At 49.6% G+C, this 22,387-nt stretch overlaps 1 protein-coding gene, 1 long non-coding RNA gene and 1 pseudogene across 3 annotated transcripts in view; 1 reads left to right on the forward strand and 2 right to left on the reverse strand.

Annotated features, from left to right (window-relative positions):
* Positions 1-7,351, reverse strand: part of PTPN1 (protein tyrosine phosphatase non-receptor type 1) — a 52,119-nt gene extending 44,768 nt beyond the window's left edge. Inside the window, exon 1 of the mRNA XM_084777682.1 lies at positions 7,135-7,351. Coding sequence (XP_084633808.1) covers positions 7,135-7,197 — 63 coding nt within the window. The 5' untranslated portion in view covers positions 7,198-7,351. The remainder of the gene's footprint in view (positions 1-7,134) is intronic.
* Positions 7,352-7,500: 149 nt separating this feature from the next.
* LOC311595210 lies at positions 7,501-21,677 on the forward strand. Its single transcript, XR_014778361.1, has 4 exons — positions 7,501-7,610; positions 18,706-18,786; positions 19,261-19,423; positions 21,342-21,677. It is a non-coding gene; the product is annotated as an uncharacterized lncRNA (long non-coding RNA).
* LOC311593234 (large ribosomal subunit protein uL22-like) lies at positions 10,837-11,572 on the reverse strand (annotated as a pseudogene). Its single transcript has 2 exons — positions 11,419-11,572; positions 10,837-11,212 (listed from the first exon to the last, which is right to left on the reverse strand). The product of its transcript is annotated as a large ribosomal subunit protein uL22-like (transcript).
* Positions 21,678-22,387: the final 710 nt, after the last annotated feature.

Genomic DNA, 22,387 nt, shown 5'->3' on the forward strand with positions numbered 1-22,387 from the left:
GACCAGTTAGTTCAGGATCATCTTAGAAAAGGAAGGGAGAGAAAGGGGAGTGAAGAAGGGAGGCAGAACGAACAGAGCCATCTAGCTCTAGCCGAGACTGAAGGACACTGCCAGACACTAAGAGCAGGAGCAGAGAAGGTTACACTCCTCTCCTGACACTCAAATGATCTAGGTCAAAGGTTCAACAATGCTTGCCTTTGCTAACTGGAGCTCAAGAAACACAAGATTTGGTTAAGGTTGTTGACTGACAGAACCATATCTTATTTCCCAAAATTAACAATTATTTTGTGAAATCAGCCACACACAAAACCTCTCTAAACCAGTTAAGAGTGGCCAGATCAGAGCTCAACAGGACTGGCGAGAAAGCTGTGGTGCCACCCCGATGCCTACTGAGTCTGTGACACAGAACACTTTCGTACCTCAGGTTTCTGTGAGGTGGGCAAATACAGCAAGTTTGACAGCACAATCAGTAGCTTCTCTGTAAAGACACTGAATTATCTCCTTGGGTCAGAGCTCAAATATAGGCTTTCCACTCCAGGACCCTACTGTTGGACCCTCTGCGGTAAATCCTCCTGACTCCATCACTAGCTCTGTACAGGGACCAAAGAACCAGAGACTCTACATCTTTAGGCAGCCATGTCCACTCCATGCTTGTGAGAATACTTACTTTGTGTCAGCTTTAGATGGGTGTCACAGTCAGTGACCTTAAGACATGTGAGCTCCAGGGATGTACTAAGATATAAAAAGGCAGCTCTAATGAGTACAGGGCAACACCAGGCAGTGCATAGAACCCACAGCAGAGGTCCATTCCACCTGCCTCTGCCTTCCTGAGTGCTGGGATCAAAGGCATGTGTGTGCCACCATGACTGGCAAAATATCTCCCCTCAGCCCCCATTCTCCCCCTTCACCCCCGACCCCTGCCCTCTGCATAGGGTTTCTGTGTATAGCACTGGCTGTCCTGGACTCACTTTGCAGACCAGGATGGCCTAGAACTCACAAAGATCCATCTGCCTCTGCTTCCCTGAGTGCTGGAATCACAAGTGTGCAACCACACCAGGCTGTGGACTACTTTTAACGCTTTTTTTTTTTTCAAGACAAGGTTTCTTTCTCTATGTTATCTTGGCTGTCCTGGACTCTCTTTGTAGACCAGGCTGGCCTCGAACTCACAGCAATTGCCTGCCTCTGGCTCCCGAGTGCTGGGATTAAATAAAGGCGTGCACCCACCACGCCTGGTTTAACACCAGTTAAAATCCAGATTCAAGCAGGGTATGGTGGCACACACCTTTAATCCCAGCACTTGCAAGGCAGAGGCAGGTGGATCTCTGAGTTCGAGGCTAGCCTGGTGAGTTCCAGGACAGCCAGGGCTACACAGAGAAACCATGTCTCAAAAAACAAACAAGCAAATGAATAAATAAGATTCAGATTCAAAACCAATCAGTGGTGCCAAAAACCTTTAATCCCAGCACTCAGGAGGCAGAGGTAATTGGATCTCTGTGAATTAGAGGCCAGCCTGGTCTACAGAGCTAGTTCTAAGATAACTACACAAAGAAACCCTGTCTTTAAAAAGAAAAGAAAGTAGTCACACAGAAGTGAAAAGCTCAGAACTATTGTTAAAACAAGTAAAACTGGATGGCAGTGGCGGCACCATTTAATCCAGCACTTGGGAGGCAGAGACAGCCAGGGCTACACAGAGAAACCCTGTCTAAAAATAAATAAAATCACATTAGCAATAAACCGAGGGTCTATGGGGGTGGAGGGAGATCTGATAGCCCAGATGAGGCAGTGACCTGCATGGGCTGGGAGATGGGTAAAGTGCTTGCTATGCAAGGGTGTGGACATGAGTTTGGATGCCTAGAAGCCGAGTAAAGCTGGACAGAGGCCTATCTATAACTAGTACTGTTCCATGAGATGAGAGACAGGAGATTCCTGGGAAGCTCATAAGCCAGACATCCTGGCAGAAGCAGCAGTGAAACAGACATCCTATTATACACAAGATAGAAGCAATATAAGCCAGCACCCAATGCTGTCCTCCACTGACCTCTACATGTTTGCTAGAGCACACATACATGCACAGGTACACATGCACTCACACAGACTGTACACACAGTAAAATAAAGCTACCAACTTGTCATCTCTGCAGTATGAACAAGTAAGTGCAGGCTTAATGGGCACTAAGACCACCGAGGTGAGTGACAGGGTGACCAAACAATGAAAGGAAGGTGAGGGCCTCTGAGGGCTAGTCCAAGCCAAGCACCCAACACCCAGTCAGGGCACTGCAGGTGAGCGTGTCATCCCAGAAGCAATGACTCAGGTAGGATTCCAGGTTTCTAGAACATGCCCAGCCTTCTTGCCAGTATTAGTTGCTACCAGGAATGAGTTCTACTGGGAATGAGTTAACATCAACACTCAGGGAAGAAATGCAGAATATACACAGGTTCAGGTAGGTCTCAAAGCACTTATGAATAAAAGCCCAATATGGAAGAAATTGTCAAAAGAATTCTGAAGAGACTGGAAAAGGGGCAATGTGTGTGTGTGTGTGTGTGTGTGTGTGTGTGTGTGTGTGCGCGCGCGTGTGCGCGTGCGCGTGCGTGCTCTTGCGCATTAGCTCAGGTCTGTAAGAGAAAGAGGACAGCAGAGGAACAGAGTCCAGACTGGGCCACACAGCAAGATGCATCTAAAACAAAAACCAACCAACCAAAAACAAACAAAACAGCAAACAAACAAACAAAACCCTCAAGGGTCAAAGAGGTGGCCCACTGGCACAGTGCTTGCCTAGGCCCTGGGCATCATCCCAGTACCACCAAAAGAGAAAGACAAAGAGAAAAAAGCTATTATCTCAGTAGATTATCATCCAAAAAGCCTCCACAGGAAAATTCTCATTCATTTAAATCTCAGTATACCAGCAACTAATTCCATTACTCAATAAATACTAGGTCCTGTGGTTTAGGCAGGCCAGAAGCTCAGCAGAGGGATCTGGTAGCTGAAAACCATTTACTTTTCTCTTTTCCCACTACTCCCAGCTGCTGTAACAGACACTGAATGGTTGCTTACTCCCCAGGAAGCCCAGCTACTTTAAATGTGTAGAGGACAGCAAACAAGGGGTGCTTCTCTCGTGGCTCTGCTGGAACACCCTGTTAATTTCCTCCCAACCCAGATAATTTCAAAAGTCTTCACACCTCCTCCAAGTGCCCATCAGAATCCTAAATTTAGTTCACACAACCAGGGCAAGCAAGAACATTTAGATCTCAGGGGTCACTCAAGATGTCTGGGTGTTACATACTCCACCCCCATCCATCGAAACCAGTTACAGTGTATAGATCTTTCTCTTCTTCACAAAACAGTTTCCCCCCTTGGTAGCCAGCAGTGTCTAAATAAACACTATTGTAAGTACATCTTTTGGAGCATGATAAATCAACTGTGTATACCAACAAGGAATTGCAGGGTACTCCTGATACAGCAGGACTTTACCCCAGGCACTGGGTTGTATTTCAGAATGAAGGCTGCTATAACAAATGTCAGCTGGAAAAGTGCCCCACCACACAAAGCAGCCTGTAGTCTTGCCTTCAAGTCAGGAACTACCTGGGTGGGAGATGCTCTTTATCTGAAACATATCACTCTCTGAAAGTGGCAGAACCAAAGAACTGAACTATAAGAAACCAAGCAACCCTGACCAGCACCCTCTTCCACCTCTGAGGGAGGGCAGGGTGCGTGGTCACTCTTTCCATCCAATCAAGCATGCTCTCTCACTAGGCTAGCTAAGCCACACTCCTTTTGGACCAGTACTCTAATTGCTCCTTTGGTCCTATCATCCCTTTGCAAATTCTGAGTGACAGAAAAATTCTACACCCATTTCCACATGCAAACAAACCTGACTCTACAGACCTAAGGACTGCCTGCTCACTAGCAGAAAAGATAAAAACACCCAAGCTCCTTCTAAGAAGGCTTGGTACCTGAAGGGATTTTTCGTAGGGTGGCACCTTCCCCAGCACTCAGAAGTCCACCTCCCCTTTTGTTCTTTGCCCATTTGTTTCAGAGTAGATCTTTTTGGTCTAATTAGAAAGTAAATTAGAATAAGGAGAAATGATTCCACTACCTTGTTTATACAGCTTCAAGCAACGATACATACTCCTTTTTAATTATGACAAGCTTAAATAAGACTTTTGATAAGAATGCCTTCATTTTGACACACTATCAAACATTCACTTAAAAAAAACTTATTTTCTACCCATTGTAAACACATTTCTTTGAACTAAAAAAAATGGTTTGGGTAAATTGGCCTTTACGTTAGAAAATTAGCTTTAGATTCACTCAAGGTCATTCAAATTCTGGTTTTTAAAAATGGCTCAACTGAAGCAGGGTGTGGTGGTTTGGTACACATCTTTGATTCCAGCACTCAGGAGGAAGAAGCAGGCAGATTTCTCTGGCCTGGTCTGCAAAGTGTGTTCCAAGACAGCCAGGGCTACACAGGGAACCCCTGTTTCAAAAAACCAAAAAACGGGGGAAAAAAAAAAAAAGAAAGAAAAAAGAGGAGGAGGGGCGTCAGCCACGGCACAATTTTAAGGCAAAGAGCTACTTTAAAAATATAAAACCAGCCAGGCGTAGTAGCCCACACTTTTAATCCCAGCACTCGGGAGGCAGAGGCAGTCAGATCTTTGTGAGGCCAGCCTGGTCTACAAAGTGAGTCTAGGACAGCCAAGGCTAACACAGAGAGACCCTGTCTCAAAAAACCAAAACCAAACCAAACCAACCAACCAAACAAAAAATGTATATAAAACCAGGGACTGGGGAGATGGCTCATCGGTTAAGAGCACTAGCTGCTCATCCAGAGGTGCTGAGAGAGTTCAACTCCCAGCACCCACATGGTGGTTCACAACCACCTGTAATGACATCTGGTGTTCTCTTCTGTCTGATGCTCTCTTCTGTCATGGGATCATACATGCAAATGGAGTGCTTATATACGCAAATGCACAAATAAGTAAATTTCTAAAAAATGTAAAACCAGGAAGCACTTCCATCACTAATTTAGAAAATACAAATATGCAAGGGCAGTGGTGCAAGCCTGTAATCCCAACACTCAGGAGGCAGAGGCACCCAGGTCTCTGTGAGTTTGAGGGCCAGCCTGGACAAAAGAGTGAATTCCAGGACAGCCAGGGTTATACAGAGAAACCCAGGCTGAGAGAGACAGAGAGAGAAAGAGGGAGAGAGAGACACAGACACACACACACAGAGAAAGAGAGGGAGAGGAGGGGAGAGCGGGAGCGCAGATAGTCACAGCCGGAAAGCCCATGGGCTCACGTGAGCACTTGTGAACATGCTGTGGAGACCCTGACATCTATCTGACTAACTTGTGGGCTTAAGTGTGGCAGAGAAACTGGAGAACAATGAGGAATGCAATGTCAAAGCCAGTCCACTTTCTGGCCAACAGCATTCTTAGCACAGCTTTAACAAGGCTTAGATGTCAGGGCGGGCCATTCTGACCTAATGCATTAAAACAACAACAACAACAACAACAAACCCCGCACTCTACCATAACTTATTTATAACGCAAATTTGTTATCCTATCAGTCTGTTTCAATATTAAAGATCCAACTGTCTCCACTTGGGATGGTCTGTTTAGCCAACAACTTCCACACTTCAGAGCGGCTTACATGACAATTTCCATATGATGTTACCCTGGGCTTCCCTTGCATTCAATCTGATACAGAAAATCCGCCCACAGATCCAACTCCTTAGTGGAATCCATCCAACCAGTTCAGAGACTAGGCCTGAATACAAACGTTACTATTGATCGTCCACTTACACAGATTCCACTAGCTATAAATATCAGTCTGGGAAAAGCTGACACACGTCACATCCCAAGTAAAAAGAACCCTGTCAAGGGATCTGGAAATCGAGGCCACCCCAAAAAAGCTTTTGTTACTCAGGCACACCAAAGCCTGAGGCTTTTTACTTTCCCAAGTGAAGCTCAAAATAGATTTCAATTCTCCAGCTGATGGGACTCACCCGCTGCCTTTTGAACCTATAAGCTGAAAGCAAAATAAACTGCCTGCCGTCTTTACATGCGAAACAGGGACCTATTTTGCACATGCTTATTTGAGAAGCTCCGCGAGTGTGGTTTGGGGGCAACCCTCACAACCCCCGCACTGACATTTAATCAGAAGACTTATTTTCTTTATAGAGGACTCAGCTGCTTGAAAAGCAATCTTTGTGTTTTCAATTCACTGTTTCATAGACAGAGGGGGCAAAACACTTTCATGATATTTTATGAGCTATCAGAACCCCTCAGGTGGACCAGATCTCAGAAAACAGGACCATCTCAGTCCACGATCAAAGGATAAAACACACTCGTCAAGAAAACAGGCCATTTAGAGACGGTTGAAACCATCTCACTTCCCTGTCTGGACGAGGTTTTGGCAGCTGGCTGGAGGAATGGATTTTGTGTCCCTCCAGTCGCCTAACCTCGTAGCTTGTCGCTCCTTGTTCTCTTCAAAAAGCAAGTCTTCTCTAACAGCTCTGCCGTGATCCCCTCTCCAAGGTAGCAGGCCCTCTGGGCACAGTCACCCTCCACCTTAACAGGTCTTTTCTCTTCCCAACACTTGTCACCAGCTGCAATGATCTGTATTTGAGTGTCTGTGGGATTCCAAGCCTCTCCGGAGGTAGGGTAAGTCTACAGTGGCGCTCCACACTCACCGTCTATAAAGCTTAATGCTGAACAGACTCTCTCCAACTCATGTCCAACAAATGAATGGATAGGAAGGAGTGAGGGGCCTGTCATCCTGGGGCCTCCACGACCACACACCAAGGCCCGAGGAAAGGAAATGTGCGGGGGCGGGGGGTGTCGGCGAACCCACCCGCCTCCCCGGGAGACAAAGGAAGAGAGCCTGAGGTGGTCCGGTCCAGACGAGGAAGCAGCAGGGGTGTGGACCAGTGGGGACAAAGGGTGGCTGGGCCATGTTGGGGCGGGGGGGGGGGGGGACTCAGAGAGGATACCGACCGCGGAGATACAGGCGGGTGGGGGTGTCGCAGGGGCTGCAAGCCCCAAGCTGGGTCTTGGGCGGCGGGGCCGCGCGACAGGGGTCGCCTGAGCAGGGAGGGCCAGGGAGACGGCGCGGCCTAGGGGGCCCGGCTCCGCACCTGGTAAATAGCCGCCCAGTTCCCGGCCTTGTCGATCTGCTCGAACTCCTTCTCCATCTCCATGTCGGGCCTGGCTGGCTGCCCGAGTCCCCTCGGCCGTCTGCCGCGCTAGGCCGTGTCGCTCCGCGTCCTGAGGCCCGCCGCCCGCCACCACCGCAGCCCCAGCCTCCCAAGCCGCGACTTCTGCATGTCAAGCCGGCAGCCGGAAGTACGCACCCCGCCTCGCCGCTAGCTCCGCCCCTTTAAGGGAGAACCAGTCAGATAGCGAGGAGGCTCGCCGGCACTTCCGCGGGGGCGGGGCCTGGGCGGGGCTTAGTGGAAGACGCCTAGGCTGGAGGAGATGACCAGCTAGAGGCCTCCGCTTCCCGGGTTCCGTGCGCGCACCCGTTGCCCAGGCGACCCCCGGCGGCGCGCCCCACAGAGCGTGGGCTTAGGCGAAGTTGGCGGGATCTAGAGTTCGAGCCTAGTGCTGGCCGGTTAGTCACGCGGCGAGGGCGTGGCCTCGAGTTAGGCAGTTGCGGGGGAACGGCATTTCCTGTCCTCCCCTCCTTTTTTTTTTTTTGGTTGTTTTTTTTTTTCTTTCCCCTTGGTGTTTTTTGAGACTGGGTTTCTCTGCGTAGCCCTGGTGCCCTCATACTCCATCTGTAGACCAGACTGGGTAGGTCCGCCTGACTCTTTTCCTGAGTTCTAGGATTAAAGGGGTGCACCACCACTTAGGACTCCGTTCTTTATTTTTAACTCAGAGTCGTAACTATCCCAGATTAGTCTCCCACTTGCCTTCAGGCCAAGGATGAGCCTCCTGCCTCCACCTCCCACGTCCTGGAATCACAGGCATGTATTGCGGGGGATGGAAGCAGAGCCCAAAGCATGCTAGGACGCACTCACTGGGCCACATCCCCAGTTTCTTGTTTATTTTAGACAGAGAGTCACTCTGTAGCCTGAGCTGGCCTGGAATTCACTATGTAGTGCAGGCTGGCCTTCAGCTCCAGATCCACCTACCTCAGTCTTCCAAGTTTCAGACAAGTGCCAACATCTAGCTGTCCACCCTGCTTTCATAAAACGTGGGGAGAGTTCGTGAGAGTTCTACCCAGGCAGCATAGTTTTCTCTCTTCCCACAGCCTCATGAAAATACTGACCAGATAGATGTGGTGGCAACCTGCTTGTAAACTTGCACTCTCCCGGGGTGTGGTGGCGCATGCCTTTAATCCCAGCACTCTGGGAGGCAGAGGCAGGCAGATCTCCTTGAGTTTGAGGCCAATCTGGTCTACAAGGAGGGTTCCAGGACAGCCAGGCTGTTACACAGAGGAACCCTATCTCAAACAAATAAACAAACCCCCATTCTCTGGGACAGCCTGGTCTACATAGTGAGTTTCAGGACAGCCAGTTACACAGTGAAACTCTGTCTCAAACAAAAACACAGCAAAAAGGGGGAAAATCTTCCCTAAAGGCTGATGGTGGCTCACAAGTATCATCACTCCAGTTACAGATCCTTGTCTGACCTTCAAGGGCACGGAGCACACACTGATAGCACACTATTGTATATACATGCATACAAAACATTCATACAAGCCGAGGCAGTGGTGGTGCAAGCCTTTAATCCCAGGACTCAGAGGCAGGCGGATCGCTGTGAGTTCGAGGCTGGCCTGGTCTACAAAGTGAATCCAGGACAGCCAAGGCTACACAGAGAAACCCTGTCTTGAAAAACGAAAAACCAAGCAAACAAAACATTCATACAAATAAAATTAAAACTTTTTTTTTTTTGAGACAGGATTTCTCTTGTAGTCCTGGCTGTCCTGGACTTGCCAGCTCCTGACTCCTGCTATGATAGAATGAATTCCAGCTTGCTCTTGGGGTGCTGGGACCCCACATTTGGCGGCTGCCTAGCTAAAGTCATTGCCTATTTAGACGATTCTGGCCAGGTGGGATCCCCCTGTCCATATGGCACACATTTGAGGGTAGCTCCGTGGAGTCAAGGTGGCTCTCACCCCTGTATAACTACACCCAGGTCCTTTCTCTGCCTCTTCTATCTCTGACAGACTGTCTTTCCTTGGTGGCATTTCATCCACCTTGCCTTATTTTCACACAACCTCTCTGGCTCCTCCTGTATGACAAACCTCCCTGTCTCATTTCTGTAAGAACCCTTGTCATTGTGTCCCAGTGCATGTGGCCCGTCCACTGATCCAGATCTCCTGCTGCGGCCCCTAAGTCAATGACTTGTGCAAAGACTATTTTCCCAAATAAGGTCACATTGGTGAAGTGACTTCTTAGGGGCCCCACTTAACCCACTGAAGTGCCAGATGGTGAAACCCCGTGAGAAATACTAACCCTGAAGGAGAGGCTGAATCTCGGGGTGTCTCATATCCACTCTCCATGTTTCAGCACCAGAAATTCTCAGGGAGTGAATACCTTTTCTCACCCACGCATGCATGCACACACACATACACTCAAGTTGTCTCATATCCACTCTTCACGTCAACACTAAAGATTCTCAGTAAATAATTTTTTACACAGTACACATGAGTGCATTTGTGAGTGCATGGGCGCACACACACACACACACACACACACACACACACACACACACGCCTGCGCGCAATATCTAGCACATGCGCACATACATGCTTGACGTAAGCACGCACGCACGCATGTAAGCATGTGCGTAAGCACGCTTACGCTCGCATGTACACGCATGCGCGCGCACATGTACACGCATGCGCACACACAACTGCATGCGCATCCGCACACATATGTAATGGAAAACACACAAAGTGCACACACTAAAAATAAATGTGTACATTTTAACAAAGAATAGAGATACATCCCTTGTAGGCTCAATTCTCTATTATATTTTATTATGAACTTATTAAATGAGCCTACCTTTTTAACAATCGGACTAGCACAAACTATCAGAAAAGGATATTAAAGAATACTATAATGAAACACACATACACACACACACACACACACACACACACACACACACATATATATCCTCTCAGCCTGTTCAAGGATGTTTTTCACCAAGCTCCCCCAGGAAGTAGTTTGACTTCTAAGTGGAAAGCCATCCTGCTTTCTCACATCTAAGTGGTAAACATCCCGCCCTCTTCTCCATACCACACTTAGGATCAAAACAAAACAGAAGGGAAGGTTTATCTTCCCTTCAGTCCCTAGCCCAGGCTCCCCTGCCCAGGCGACCCTGGTGGCAGGCCCCGTCTGCGGCTTCCCCAGAGCTGGGTCCCCTCTCAGTACAACTGGCTAATTTCCACCACAGTCCTGACCAAGGCTCCGTCTCTTAGCTGAGTGTCACTTCCCCAAGCAGGCCTGCTGACTGCAGCTAAAGCCTCCTGTCATCCTCTGTCACACCTAGGTGCTGGCTTGTCTCCAGGCAGGCCTGCTCCATTAGGGCAGAACGCCTCCTTCCCCACGTTCCAAGCACCTGGCATTTGCTGAGAACAGAGACTTCCATGACCCTAAGTGTCAGCTTCCCTGAAGCCAGCCCTGCCCTGGAGGCTCCCTGAAACCTAACGATGTCGATGGCGGTGGCTGATTAGAAAGTAAACAAGGTGGCCACGTGTCACGATGGCTAAAGCTCTTTTTGGTCAAGCAAGCAGGTGAAACGTTGGCACGTTCTCACTGGGTTTTCGGCTTTCTTTTCCGCAGGTTCCACCAAGGCAGTGTAGTTGTTTTTATTTTATGCTGAATTTATTCCTGTGCCATCAGTTTTTGTTTCTTCTGGGATCTCTTTTCCTTCTGTGCCACCTCCTCCTCTGGCTTTGGAACAATGCGCTTCTTTTCAGCGAGGATCATCTGGATGTGGCCGGGGGAGCTCTTGTGCGGGTTAATCCGGCCATGGGCTCTGTAAGTTTGTCGGCGCATCTTAGGCGCCTTGTTCACCTGGATACATTCAATGACTGTGGAATCTACACCTAAACCCTGAAGTTCAGCATTACTCTCTGCATTTTTCAGCATGTGCAGCAAAAATTCAGCACTCTTTGTGGCCACCGACCCTGGGTCCAGCCCCACTGTTTGGCCTGGGTGCACCTCCTGACTCCACCATCATACAGCCAGAACGGCACACATTGCTTCTTTTTTAAACTTCTTTTTAAAAAAAGATTTATTATTTACAGTATTCTGTCCACACATGTGTGCCTGCCCACCACAAGAAGGCACCAGATCTCATTACAGGCGGTTGTGAGCCACCATGTGGTTGCTGGGAATTGAACTCGGGACCTTTGGAAGAGAAGACGGTGCTCTTAACCTCTGAACCATCTCTCCAGCCCCCACATTGCTTCTTTAAAGGGACATCTTTCAGATATTTCGTGGCTTTTCAGATATACATACCCTTGATGGCCTGGGCAATTTCCTGGGTGTTCTTAAAGTGAACACGAAGATTTTAACCTCTTGACTTGCGTGATTTTGTAGGGTTTTCTGGGTCAAGTGATTAGCAAACCATCTTTACAGGTCACCTCTGGCCGCTTACAGGAAGAGTGATAGTGTGGCTCTTGTTTTTTGGTTGGTTGGTTGATTGGTTTGATTTGTTTTGTTTTTTCAAGACAAGGTTTCTCTGTGTAGCCTTGGCTGTCCTGGTACTCACTCTGTAGACCAGGCTGACCTCGCACTCACAGCGATCTGCCTGCCTCTGCCTCCCAAGTGCTGGGATTAAAGGCATGCGCCACCACCGCCTGGCTGGCAGTGTGGTTCTTAACCTGTGGGTCCCAACCCCTTTGAGGGGGTCAAATGACCCTTTCACAGTGGTCACACTGGGAAACATATTTATATTATGATCATAACAGCAGCAAAATTACAACTATGAAGTAGCAACGAAAATAATTTCATGGTTGGGGTCACCATAACATGAGGGACTGTATAAAGAGTCCTAGCACGCTGGGCGAGGTGGCGCATGCCTGTGATCTCAGCACTCTGGGAGACAGAAGCAGGCGAATCTCTGTGAGTTCGAGGCCAGCGTGGTCTGAAGAGGGAGTCCAGGACAGCCAAGGGTCCTAGCATTAGGAAGCTTAAGAACCCGTGCTCTATGGGGAGAAGTCAATACTGGAAACCAACTTTTGAATCATCCCAAGACTGGGCAGGTAGAGCAGGGCAGCTGTTTTCAAAGCATGGGGCTGCTGCTGACCCCTAAGGGAGCAAGGTCAGCAAGTAGCCTGGACAGCAGGGGTGTTGGCACAGCTCAGAGTTTAGAATCCCAAGTAACAGTCAAGCTAACTTGATTCTAACGTCGCTGCAGCTAGGAAGTCCCTGCTCCACTCCTGATAATCCCCACCTCCGCCCTGTGCCTCTACTACGTGCCATGACATTACATGTCTGCTTGAAGTGTCTGTCATCATCCTGGCCTCTAACTGTAAACTTGGTGAATAAGTGGGGCTGAGTTGTGTTGCCCAACACTGTCTTCCTTGAGCTGGAAGTCTGCAAGTCATTTTCCCCCAATCCCCCATCAGTCCCTGGAAGGTCTTACAAGCCAGGATGACAAGAGCTTCTTTGCCTCTCATCGACTGAGTCCCTTTGAACGTCTGGCTCAACCAGCCAGTGCTGGGAGTCCACAGGCACTAAGGGCATAGCCCTACCCCCCCCCCCCGACCCCCGAGCTTCATGACTGTATTTTCTAACCCAGCCAGGGACCTGGTCTGGGATGGAATTGCCAATGCGGGGAAGCCGGAGTGCTGGCATCAGGAGGCCTGCAGCTGCCTGGGCATCAGTTAAACTCCAAAGTCCTTTTAAATTCTTCAAACTGTTTCACTGTCTCAGGTGAAGACGGTTGCTGCTCATGGAGAGTAAAGAGGCACTATCAGTGCACAGCCCAGTGCAACCGTGGGCTTGGATCAGAGAGGGCATGGTGGTCACGTCACAGCTGCCAAGCCCAGAGTCTGCCTCTCACAGACTTTGTGCCTGGAACAAGTTGCTTAACATCTTGATGTTGTCCTAGATAGTCTCCTTTGAGAAAACTCAACAGAAAATGGCTTTTTGCAAAATGGGAAGTTTATAGGCTTATGAAAGTGGGAAGTCTAAAAGCATCTTGCTTCAGGCACAGTGTGATCTAGGGGCTCAAGCAATGTCCTTGTGACTCTGTCTCTCCTCAGCCCCTTCTCTCTTGCCCTGTGCCGGCTTTGGTCCTGGGTGGGCTCACTCCTGCAGATAACTGGGGTGACCCAGCAGTCCTCCAAGCACATATCCTGGGATGTAGTCTCCTAAGCCCCCGGAGGGACAGAGGACATGTGTCATTTCTAAGCCAGTCTCTGCTTAGAGGAGAACTTGCCGACGACGCAAAGGATGCTCACAGGAGTCATGCAGCTGGCAAGGGCAAAATGAGCTTTGAGTGTGGGCATCTGACTCTGATCGCAGTACCTGTGCCCTCCTCCAGGACATAGTACAATCTCCCCAGTAATTCCCATGAACTCTAAAAATAGCACAAGTGGCCCTGAGAATGCCAATCATGGTGACAGCCAGGCGTGGTGACACATGCCTGTAATCCTAGCACTAGTGGGTAGAGGTTCAATGTCAACCTTGACCACATAGATTGTGTTCAAGTCCAGTCTGAGCCACATGAGACACTGTCTCAACACTTATTTATTTTACTTAATTCTGTGAAAGCTTATACTGTCGGGAATCTCATTTGAACTGCAGCACAGAGAAGTTAAGCAATTTGCCCACAGTTGCATAGGACTTGAACTTCTGGTTCTGAAGGTCTCTTCTCTTGAGTTCTGCACCATTTCAGGAGGGGAGGCGGGGCCACCCGAAGCTCCGCCACACTCATATCCTCGCTGGGCTCTTCAAAACCTTAAAGAGACTCTCTCCGCCTCTCCGCCCCCAGAAGACGTTTCAGACTTGACTCCAAGCCATTATAAATAAACACACACAAATATAATCCCAAACTGGCCGTCTTGTAAGAAGAGAGAAGACCAGAGGTGGAGACATTTAGAGGAACTGGGGGAGTCACGTGTGTGCTGAGAAAGGCTGCGGAGAGGCGTGGGGGTGGGGGTGCGAGGAGGGAAGTGCAACCCAGAGATGGAAATGAGGTTTGGCCTTATGCTTCCAGCCAAGGTGGAGTCTGGGAGGATTGCTAGAGGCCAGGGCACTTCCCCACCCAGGCAATGGTTCTGGGTACGGATTCTGGAACTTGGCTACCTTGGGCAGGCCTGCTCTGGGGCAAGCCAGCTCCTCACGTTCTCCAACCCTCAATTTTAGTTTCAATTTTAGGAGGATTTAGTTAAACGAGCCAGTGTGTCAAGTGCTCTTCTCTTAGGTTAGCAGCAAAATCTTTGTAAATTTTTTAATATCAAGTATTCAGGTTGCTTGCAAGCTCTAGAAACTTCCTAAGGTATGCTGTGACTTTCCTCTCTGGGGCTTTGTCCTGTCCGGCTGGCTTGCAGTGCCGCCTTGGTGTGGTACCCACAACCTGTGCAATTGCACAGCTTGCCCCTAGCCTTGCTGGGCTGTACTTTCATTACTGTAAAGTTGTGAATCATTTTTTACTTCGTATTTTTCCTATTTAGTGTTGGGGAATTGAACCCAGGGCCTTGTGCTTGTTAGACAAAGGCTACACCACTGAGCTACATCCATCCCTAGTCTGCTTCAGATAGCTGGTCTTAGAGGGGTGGCCTTGCGGCTGTGTTCTTAAAAGGCTTTGTCTTTGTGACAGAAGACTTCGCAGGGGCTCTGTTGTTTGTTTACTCGTCTTAGTTTTGCCTTTTTTTTTTTTTAAATGGCACAGAATTCTAAGGAAGAAACAATACAGTCCATCTCAGTGGGAGAGGCATCCTGGAGCAGCTTGACCCTGGGAGGTAGGACCTGGAGGGTGCAGCTTCCTCACTTCTTAGCAGACCAGGAAGCAGAGAGAGGACTTGAACCAGAGCCAAACTATAACCCATAATGTCCACCCTACCCATACCTGATGCTCACCAGCCTGACCGTATCTCCCAGAGGTCCCACAACACCCAAATAGTGCTGCCAGCTGGGAACACATGAGGCTCTGGGGGACATTTTATTAAAAACCCAAACCAGAACACCTGTCAGAGCATTTTCTGTCATAACGGGAGAGACCAGGGCAGCTTGTGGGAGTCAGTTATCTCCTATCGTGTGGGTCCCAGGGATTTACCTCAGGTCATCAAGCGTGGCAGCAAGCATAAAGCATGCCTTTACCCACGGTGCCATCCCAGGAATAGGAATGATTAATGGAACAGTTACATGTACTGGGTGTAAAACTCAGGCCAGCCTCAGTGCTACATAGCATCTCTGCAGTTCTCCGCAGTGGCCTGGTGGGGGAAGCTGGGGCCTGGATTGATCTTTGTATGACTTATGCTGCTGCGTAGCATCAAGGCCGTATCTTGAAAGGCCCTGTCTTGGTAGTCACAAGTCTTTTGTTTCTTGTTTCTTGCTTCTTGTGTCTTTTGTTCCTGTAACAGAATCTGGTAGCATGCATAAGCTGTGGTCTTGCTGGGCCCTTGTTCTTGAGTTATGTGTGCATGTCGAGGTGTGTGCACATGTGTGTGCAGGCTGGAGGAAACTGAGGGTGTCATTCCTGTTTGGGGGGACATCTGGAACTCACCAAGGTGTCAGGGCTGGCGGGTGAGTGAGCCTCAGGGATTGGCCTGACTCTATCTCCCTAGTGTAGGGATTACAAACGCATGCTGCTCAGCCTGGATTTCTCCTGGCCCCCCCCAACCCCCACCACTCGAGTTCTGGGCATCGAACTCAGGTCCTCACACTTGCATGACAGGCACTTCACTAAATCATCTTCTCAGCCTTTTATTCTGAGACAGTGTCTCCCTGGTTCTTAGGCTGGCCTTGAGTTTCTTTCTCTTTCTTTCTTTCTTTCTTTTTTTCTTTTTGGTTTTTTGAAACAAGGTTTCCTTGGCTGGCCTGCAACTCACTTTGTAGACCAGGCTGGCCTCGAACTCACAGACCTGCCTGTCTCTGCCTCCCCAGTGCTGGGATTAAAGGCGTGCACCACCACCAACTTCTAACTCTTGATGGCCCTTCCTCCTGCTCCAGCCTCTTTGGTGCTGGGATCCCAGGTGGCTGTTACGATGCCCAGCTTTGCTCTCTGCATTCGGAGACGGAAATGGTTTCTGTCAGAGGTCCCCACTGACTAGAACGGGGATTCCTCTGTGCTGGAGGGGAGACACAGGTGTGTGAAGGTAGAGGGACAGATTTGGGGAAATGTATTTTCAGCTATCCAGATGGCTTCCCCCAGACTTCAGAGAAGCAGGCAAGAGAGGAAGCTTTGTACCCAGGGCTTTGGCTGTCCCGGGTGCGCATGACCTGGGGTGGGCCAGGAAGCCAGACCCTCAGTGGGCAGGGTGAGGCCTTTTGTTTTATTTGGTGGGACAGGGAGGAAGAGAGATGCTTAGAGCGGCCTCCATAGGAGACATGGGCTAGCTGCCACAAATTGGCAGCTAACTGTCAGAATGTGAGGCCAGTGGGCGGGTGGGCAGGAAACACACAACAGGGCCCTAGAAGGGACTTGGGGCCTTGTGGATAAAATTTTGGATAATTTGATTATGTGGCCCCTTTTCTACCTGTGGTACCCTGACAGCTCTAGACAATTGTATTTGCACCACGGGTTCATCTCAAGCTGCTGGGTCAGATCCCAGATGGATCCAATATCAATTCTCTTTTTTCATACAAATGGGTTTGAAGCTGGACACTGGCTCATCCAGTTAAGGACTACATTCCCAAGATCCTCTGCAGCTAAATGTGCTACTTTGGTACAAAGGCTGTAAGTGAACTTCCTGTGATCTACTAAAATCCTGACCTTAAAGTTGGGTGGAGGTGGTGTGGGGGACACAGTGATCTTTTTTTTTATCTTCTTCCCATTCTACTGCTTGGAATGTAATATCCTGGGCACGAGTTTGAGCTGTGCGGATGAGAACTAAGGATGGAAGAAAACGAGATAGGAAGGCCTTCCCCAGTCCCATACTGACCACACACAGCCCGTTACGTAAGAGAGATGTCCAAAGGGCCTATCTGCAGCCACTGCGCCTAGATCCTCCCCACCCCCGCCCCCAGGTCCAGGCACATCCTCATTGTTACAGTGAGCACTGGAGGGACTGCTGGCTTACTGGTTAAGAGAGCTGGCTGTGCTTGCCAAGGACCTGGGTTCCATTCCTCACACCCCTCTGGTGGTCCACAACAGCAACAACTCCAGTTCCAGGGGATCTGATGCCCTTGTCTGGCTTCCATGGGAACCAGACACACACACACAGTACACAGACATACATGTAAACAAAACACCCATACACATAAACAGAAGAAATAGTGAACTTTGCTTATGGGTCTATCACTCGGGACCTGAGTCACAGAAACTAAATCCATGTTATTTTCTCACCCCAGCCACACTGGTCAAGGAAAAGGGATAGGTACCATTTCCAGAGTTAGGTGGCCTGGGCCACGTGGTACCGGACATGGGGTAGTAGCACTCTGGGAAGAAGGTAAAGAGATGGGGGACAAGGGCAGAGGGGCCTTAGGAGCAATGGCGCGTGGTACTCACAAAGCAACCAATAAGAGCAGTCCAGGTCCGAGTTCTGCGCAGCTGGGAGGAGACCCTGACTACTGCTGGATTTTAGAGCCCTGGAATCAGACTAAAGGAGAAGCTGGAATTTAGGGGGCAACTGGACTTGGAATAGGCTACCCCCCCCACACCCCACAACACCCCCATTGGCTGCCTACATCCTCACTGCTCCCTTCCCCCTTCTCAGCCATGGCAGCATCTTAGCAGAGGCTGGGCAAGGGAGGTGGCCCTTTTCCAGGGCTTCTTGGCAACAGGGCCTGGACAGGTTGGGCAATGCCAGGGTGGGGGCAGGAGGCACAATCTGCTGCGGGCTTTCTTGGGCACATTGCCCCTCTTGTTTTTTGTTTGTTTGTTTGTTGTTTTCGAGACAGGATTTCTCTGTGTAGCCTTGGCTGTCCTGGACTTACTTTGTAGACCAGGCTGGCCTCGAACTCACAGCGATCCGCCTGCCTCTGCCTCACAAGTGCTAAGATTAAAGGTGTGTTTGCCACCACCACACCTGGCACATTGCCCTTCTTGTAAAAGAGACTCATAGGAGGGATGCTGCCATGAGAAGGAGAAGAGAGGAGGTGCCTGCAGCTGTGACAACACCAGAGATCCTGTTGGCAGAGACCACGGCCCTGTCACACTGTCTGCAGCATGGGGTTGGCTCTTTGGTTACTTGTGGCCAGCAACATCCTAGTAACCTGTGACTTTTTTTTTTTTCTTTTTGAGACAGGGTCCTAGGTAGCCAAGGATGGCCTTGAACTTCTGAGTCTCTTGCCTCCACTACCTGAGTACTTGGGATTACAAACAAGGCATGCCTGGTGTGTGTGGTGCTCGGGATGGAATCCTGGGCTTTGAACACACTGGATCAGCTGAGGCCCAGCCCACATGCCCTGCGACTTTTGTCTTTGGTCTCTATCTCCCTCCAGGGGTTCCATCTTCCCCCCCCAGCACCCTTAGCTCTAAGGGTTAAGAACACTCATTTGGAAAGAACCCGAGTCACCCTGTCCCCACGCCCTTCTAAGTCAGAATCTCCCTCATCACTCCCGACTTCTTCATTTCAGAAGATCCGGGTGTAGAGGCCTAAAAACAGAACTTGAGCCTGCGTGGGAACTTCGGTTGTTCCCGTGGCCCTCCTCCTGGAGGTGAGACTCAGCCTGGCTAAAGACATCACCCTGTGGGCACATATCTCAGGCCTCGGGAAGGGTCAGGGGGAGAGGAGGCGTCTCTCCGAGTACGTGTTGAATGAATATGCGAAATGAATCATCGAAATCCAGTTTAATGAGTGCCTGAATGCAGCCAGCCTCCCACCCACCGCCCTCCTGTGTCAACCTTGGGCAAGATGGTTCTTGCAGAGAATGAGCAGGGGGAAGTGAGGTCAAGTATGTTCCCAGTTGCCAGTCCCTTTTGAATTCCCCTGCCCCTGCCCTCCTCAGCACTGACCCCATTCTGACCCAGGGCATCTCGGGGGTGGGGGTTGGGGTGGGGGAAGAAGCAGACAAGCAGGAAAGAGGCTTGGGAACCACAGATGAGCATCCAGCCTTTGAGGCCAGGCATTTTGTTTGTTTGTTTATTTGTTTTGTTTTGTTTTCTTAATTTGTTTTTCTTTCTGATTGTAGTCTGACACCTTTCAAGAGCTTGTGATGTGATCAAGAGGGACACCTGGTGTGTTCTCTTCTGCTTGTGGTTTGGTGAGCACACAGGGCCTCACCATGAAAACAAGAGTACCCTTAAACTTGAGGCAATCCTCCTGCCTCAGATTACTAAGTGCTGAGATGACAGGTATGCCCCCACATTGGCTTGCTCACCATTTCCCTGGCACGTCCCCAGCCCTGTACTTTTCCCCTTTGTCCATCTGTCTGTCTTTATCCAGCTCTCTCTGTCTCGGTCTTTGTCAGACATCAGAGGTTGGTCCACCCTCTCCTCACCAGCCACACCGTGTGGTCCAATACCCATCTTTGGACAGAGCTGAAAAACAAGCCTTCTCCCCACAACCGTTTCTGAAAAGTCTGGATCTGTTGTCCCTGAGCTCTGCTTGTCGCTTGTCTGTTCTTGCTCTGAGTTGTGGCTGACTCACTCCCAGCTTCCCTTTGCCCTTCTCAGGAATGCTTTTTGGGCCCAAGGATGCAGCTTGGTTGGCAGAGCTCATGTCTAGCAAGTGGGAAAGCCCCGAGTCCCGCCCCCAGCACCACGTGAGCCAGGCCCGGTGAGGCGTGCCCGCAATCCAAGCCCTCGGGAGGTAGAATCAGGAGGATTAGAAATTCAAGGTCCTGCTTGGATAGATTGAGTTTGAAGCAAGCCTGGGCTACCTAAGACATGGTCTTGAGACAAATAATGATAGCACCTCACTTTTGGCTGTATTGGGTTGACAGAAGCGCCCACAATCTGGGGCTTAGACTCCCTGTAAAGCGAGCTGTGTAGGGCCAGGTGGACACCAACCCTGCAGCCCTCCTGCCCTCAGCAGTCTCCCTGTAGCTCTGCACCTGGGCACTTGACCCTTTTCTAGGACCCTGCCAGGAGAGTGGGGTCTCTGCCTTTAGGAGTACCCCACAGTATCCAGTGCTGGTGACACAGGTGGGGGTGATTCCCAGCTCACCAACCTGCTGCAAAGGTAAAGTAACTCAGACAAGGGATTGGGGCAGTCTTCTGGAGTCCTTGGAGGGACTGAGCTCCATCTGACTCATGGTGTCCCCTCCTTGCCTCAGTATCTCTCGGGCAGGGCACTCCCATCCAATCCTGCCTTAGAGGATGCAGCTCCAAGGACCTCAGCAGAAGATAGAAAGCTACTGCTGGCTTCACCTTTCCCTTAATTCAGTCATCAAATGGAAGTGTCATTTTTTTAAAAACTGTGAACCCAAACACTCCTGGCACCTCTAAATTAGCAATGTCTAGGCCGGGCATGGTGATGCATGCCTTTAATCTTAGCACTCAGGAGACAGAGGCAGGTGGATTACTGTGAGTTCAAGGCCAGCCTGGTCTACACAGTGAGTCCAGGACAGCCAAGGCTAAACAGAGAAACTCTGTCTCCAAAAAAACAAAAACAAAAACAAAAAACAAAAAACAAAACAAAAACCAAAAAAGTCTAATCCTGGAGTTAAATGAGGTTTAAGATTCCCCCCTCATGCCTGCTTTGAGTGAGGTCATTTACACAGCTCTAAGCTGAAGTTAAGGATCCCTAGAGTTTCCCAGGCTAAGTTCAAAGGTCACCGGGACCACCACCACCCTGCAAGGCCCATGGATAAGTCGTTAAACAGAATGGCAGCCTCCTCCCTCTCCTGTGGCTCCAGCTAAGTGAGGAGGGAGTGTACACTAGTGGAGAAAGGGGAGCCGACAGCATGCAGACAACTTCTGAACCAAATCTGAGACTCAAGTTCTCTTCAAAGAAAATACGGGATTTAAGAATATGGGGATCGTGTGCAAACCCTTTTGTTTTCTCCCTTGACACAGGATCTGCTCCTGTAACTGAGGCAGGCCTGGACATCCAGTGCAGCTCAGGATGGCCCCAAACTTGAAATCCTGCTGCCTGTGTAGGCGTGTGATGCATGAGTGTGTGTGCGTGTGTGTGCAAGTTCACTGGTGCACGTGAGAACGGTGAGAGGACAGCCTGCAGGCGTCAGCTGTTGCCTTCCCACCTTCCCTGAGGCGGGGTCTCTGTGTCTGCAGGCTACACTGTCCTGTTTCTTCCTCCCACTTTCCACAGGAGCACTGGGCTTCCAGGTGCTTGCACTACTGAGTTTGACTTTGACGTGAGTTCGAGGAACCTGAACTCGATCATCAGGCTTCCTCCAGGCAGCCACTGAGCCATCTCCCCAGCCCTGGAAATACTTTCTTGAATTAAAGAACACCCACAGAAAACATATCATATATTATAGGTAGCATATGATGTATATCACATATTAATAAACACGCAGTTTGAAGAGTTTCCACAAACTGAGTGTGCTAATGTAAACAGTATGTGTGGGTCTGTAGGTCACATGTGTGTGGGTGCCCCCAAAAGCCAGAAGAGGGCATCATATGGGTCCCCTCGAGCTGGAGTGACAGGTGGTTGTGAGTTTCCCAGTATGAGTGCTGGGAACTGAGCTCAGGTCTCTAGAAGCTCAGGAATGACTCGCTCTAAGTCACTGAGCTGTGGCTCTCGACCCTCCATTCTTTTGAAGCTTAAGATCTGAGCTTGGCAGTGGGTGCGCACGCCTTTAATTCCAGCACTCAGGGAGGCAGAGGCAGGCAGATCTCTGAGTTTGAGGCCAGCCTGGTCTATAGAGTGAGTTCCAGGACAGCCAGGGCCACACAGAGAAACCCTGTCTCAAAACAAAACAAAACAAAACAAAAACAAAACAACCCCCCCCCACAAACAAAACAAAACAAAACAAAAACAAAAACAAATAGTAAGATTTGAGTTTAGAGAAGCTGGCAGGTTGGGGAATCTGAGGGAGGTGGCTGGAGGATGGAAGTTCGTCTCTTCAAGGGTGCCTGTCTTGGGACACAGTCACGAACTCCAGGCTCTGGGCTGTAAGCTCTAGACAGCTAGTGAATCTTCTCCTCTTGAGATCATGGACGATCTAGTGAGTACAGAGGGCCGTGCAAGAGCTGGCTATCCCCTCCGTGCCTGCTCCTGCCACCTCAGCTCCTACTATTTTATTTCTGCCCAGAGGGAAAGCAGAAGTTTCGACAGAGAATATTGGGTACCAATTACTATAAAAATAAAATTATCTTGTGGGTTTACCTCAACAAGTTGCAACACATCAC

This window comes from Acomys minous, assembly GCF_964271855.1.
Source record: "Acomys minous genome assembly, chromosome: 3".
In the NCBI taxonomy this organism is placed as follows: domain Eukaryota; kingdom Metazoa; phylum Chordata; class Mammalia; order Rodentia; family Muridae; genus Acomys; species Acomys minous.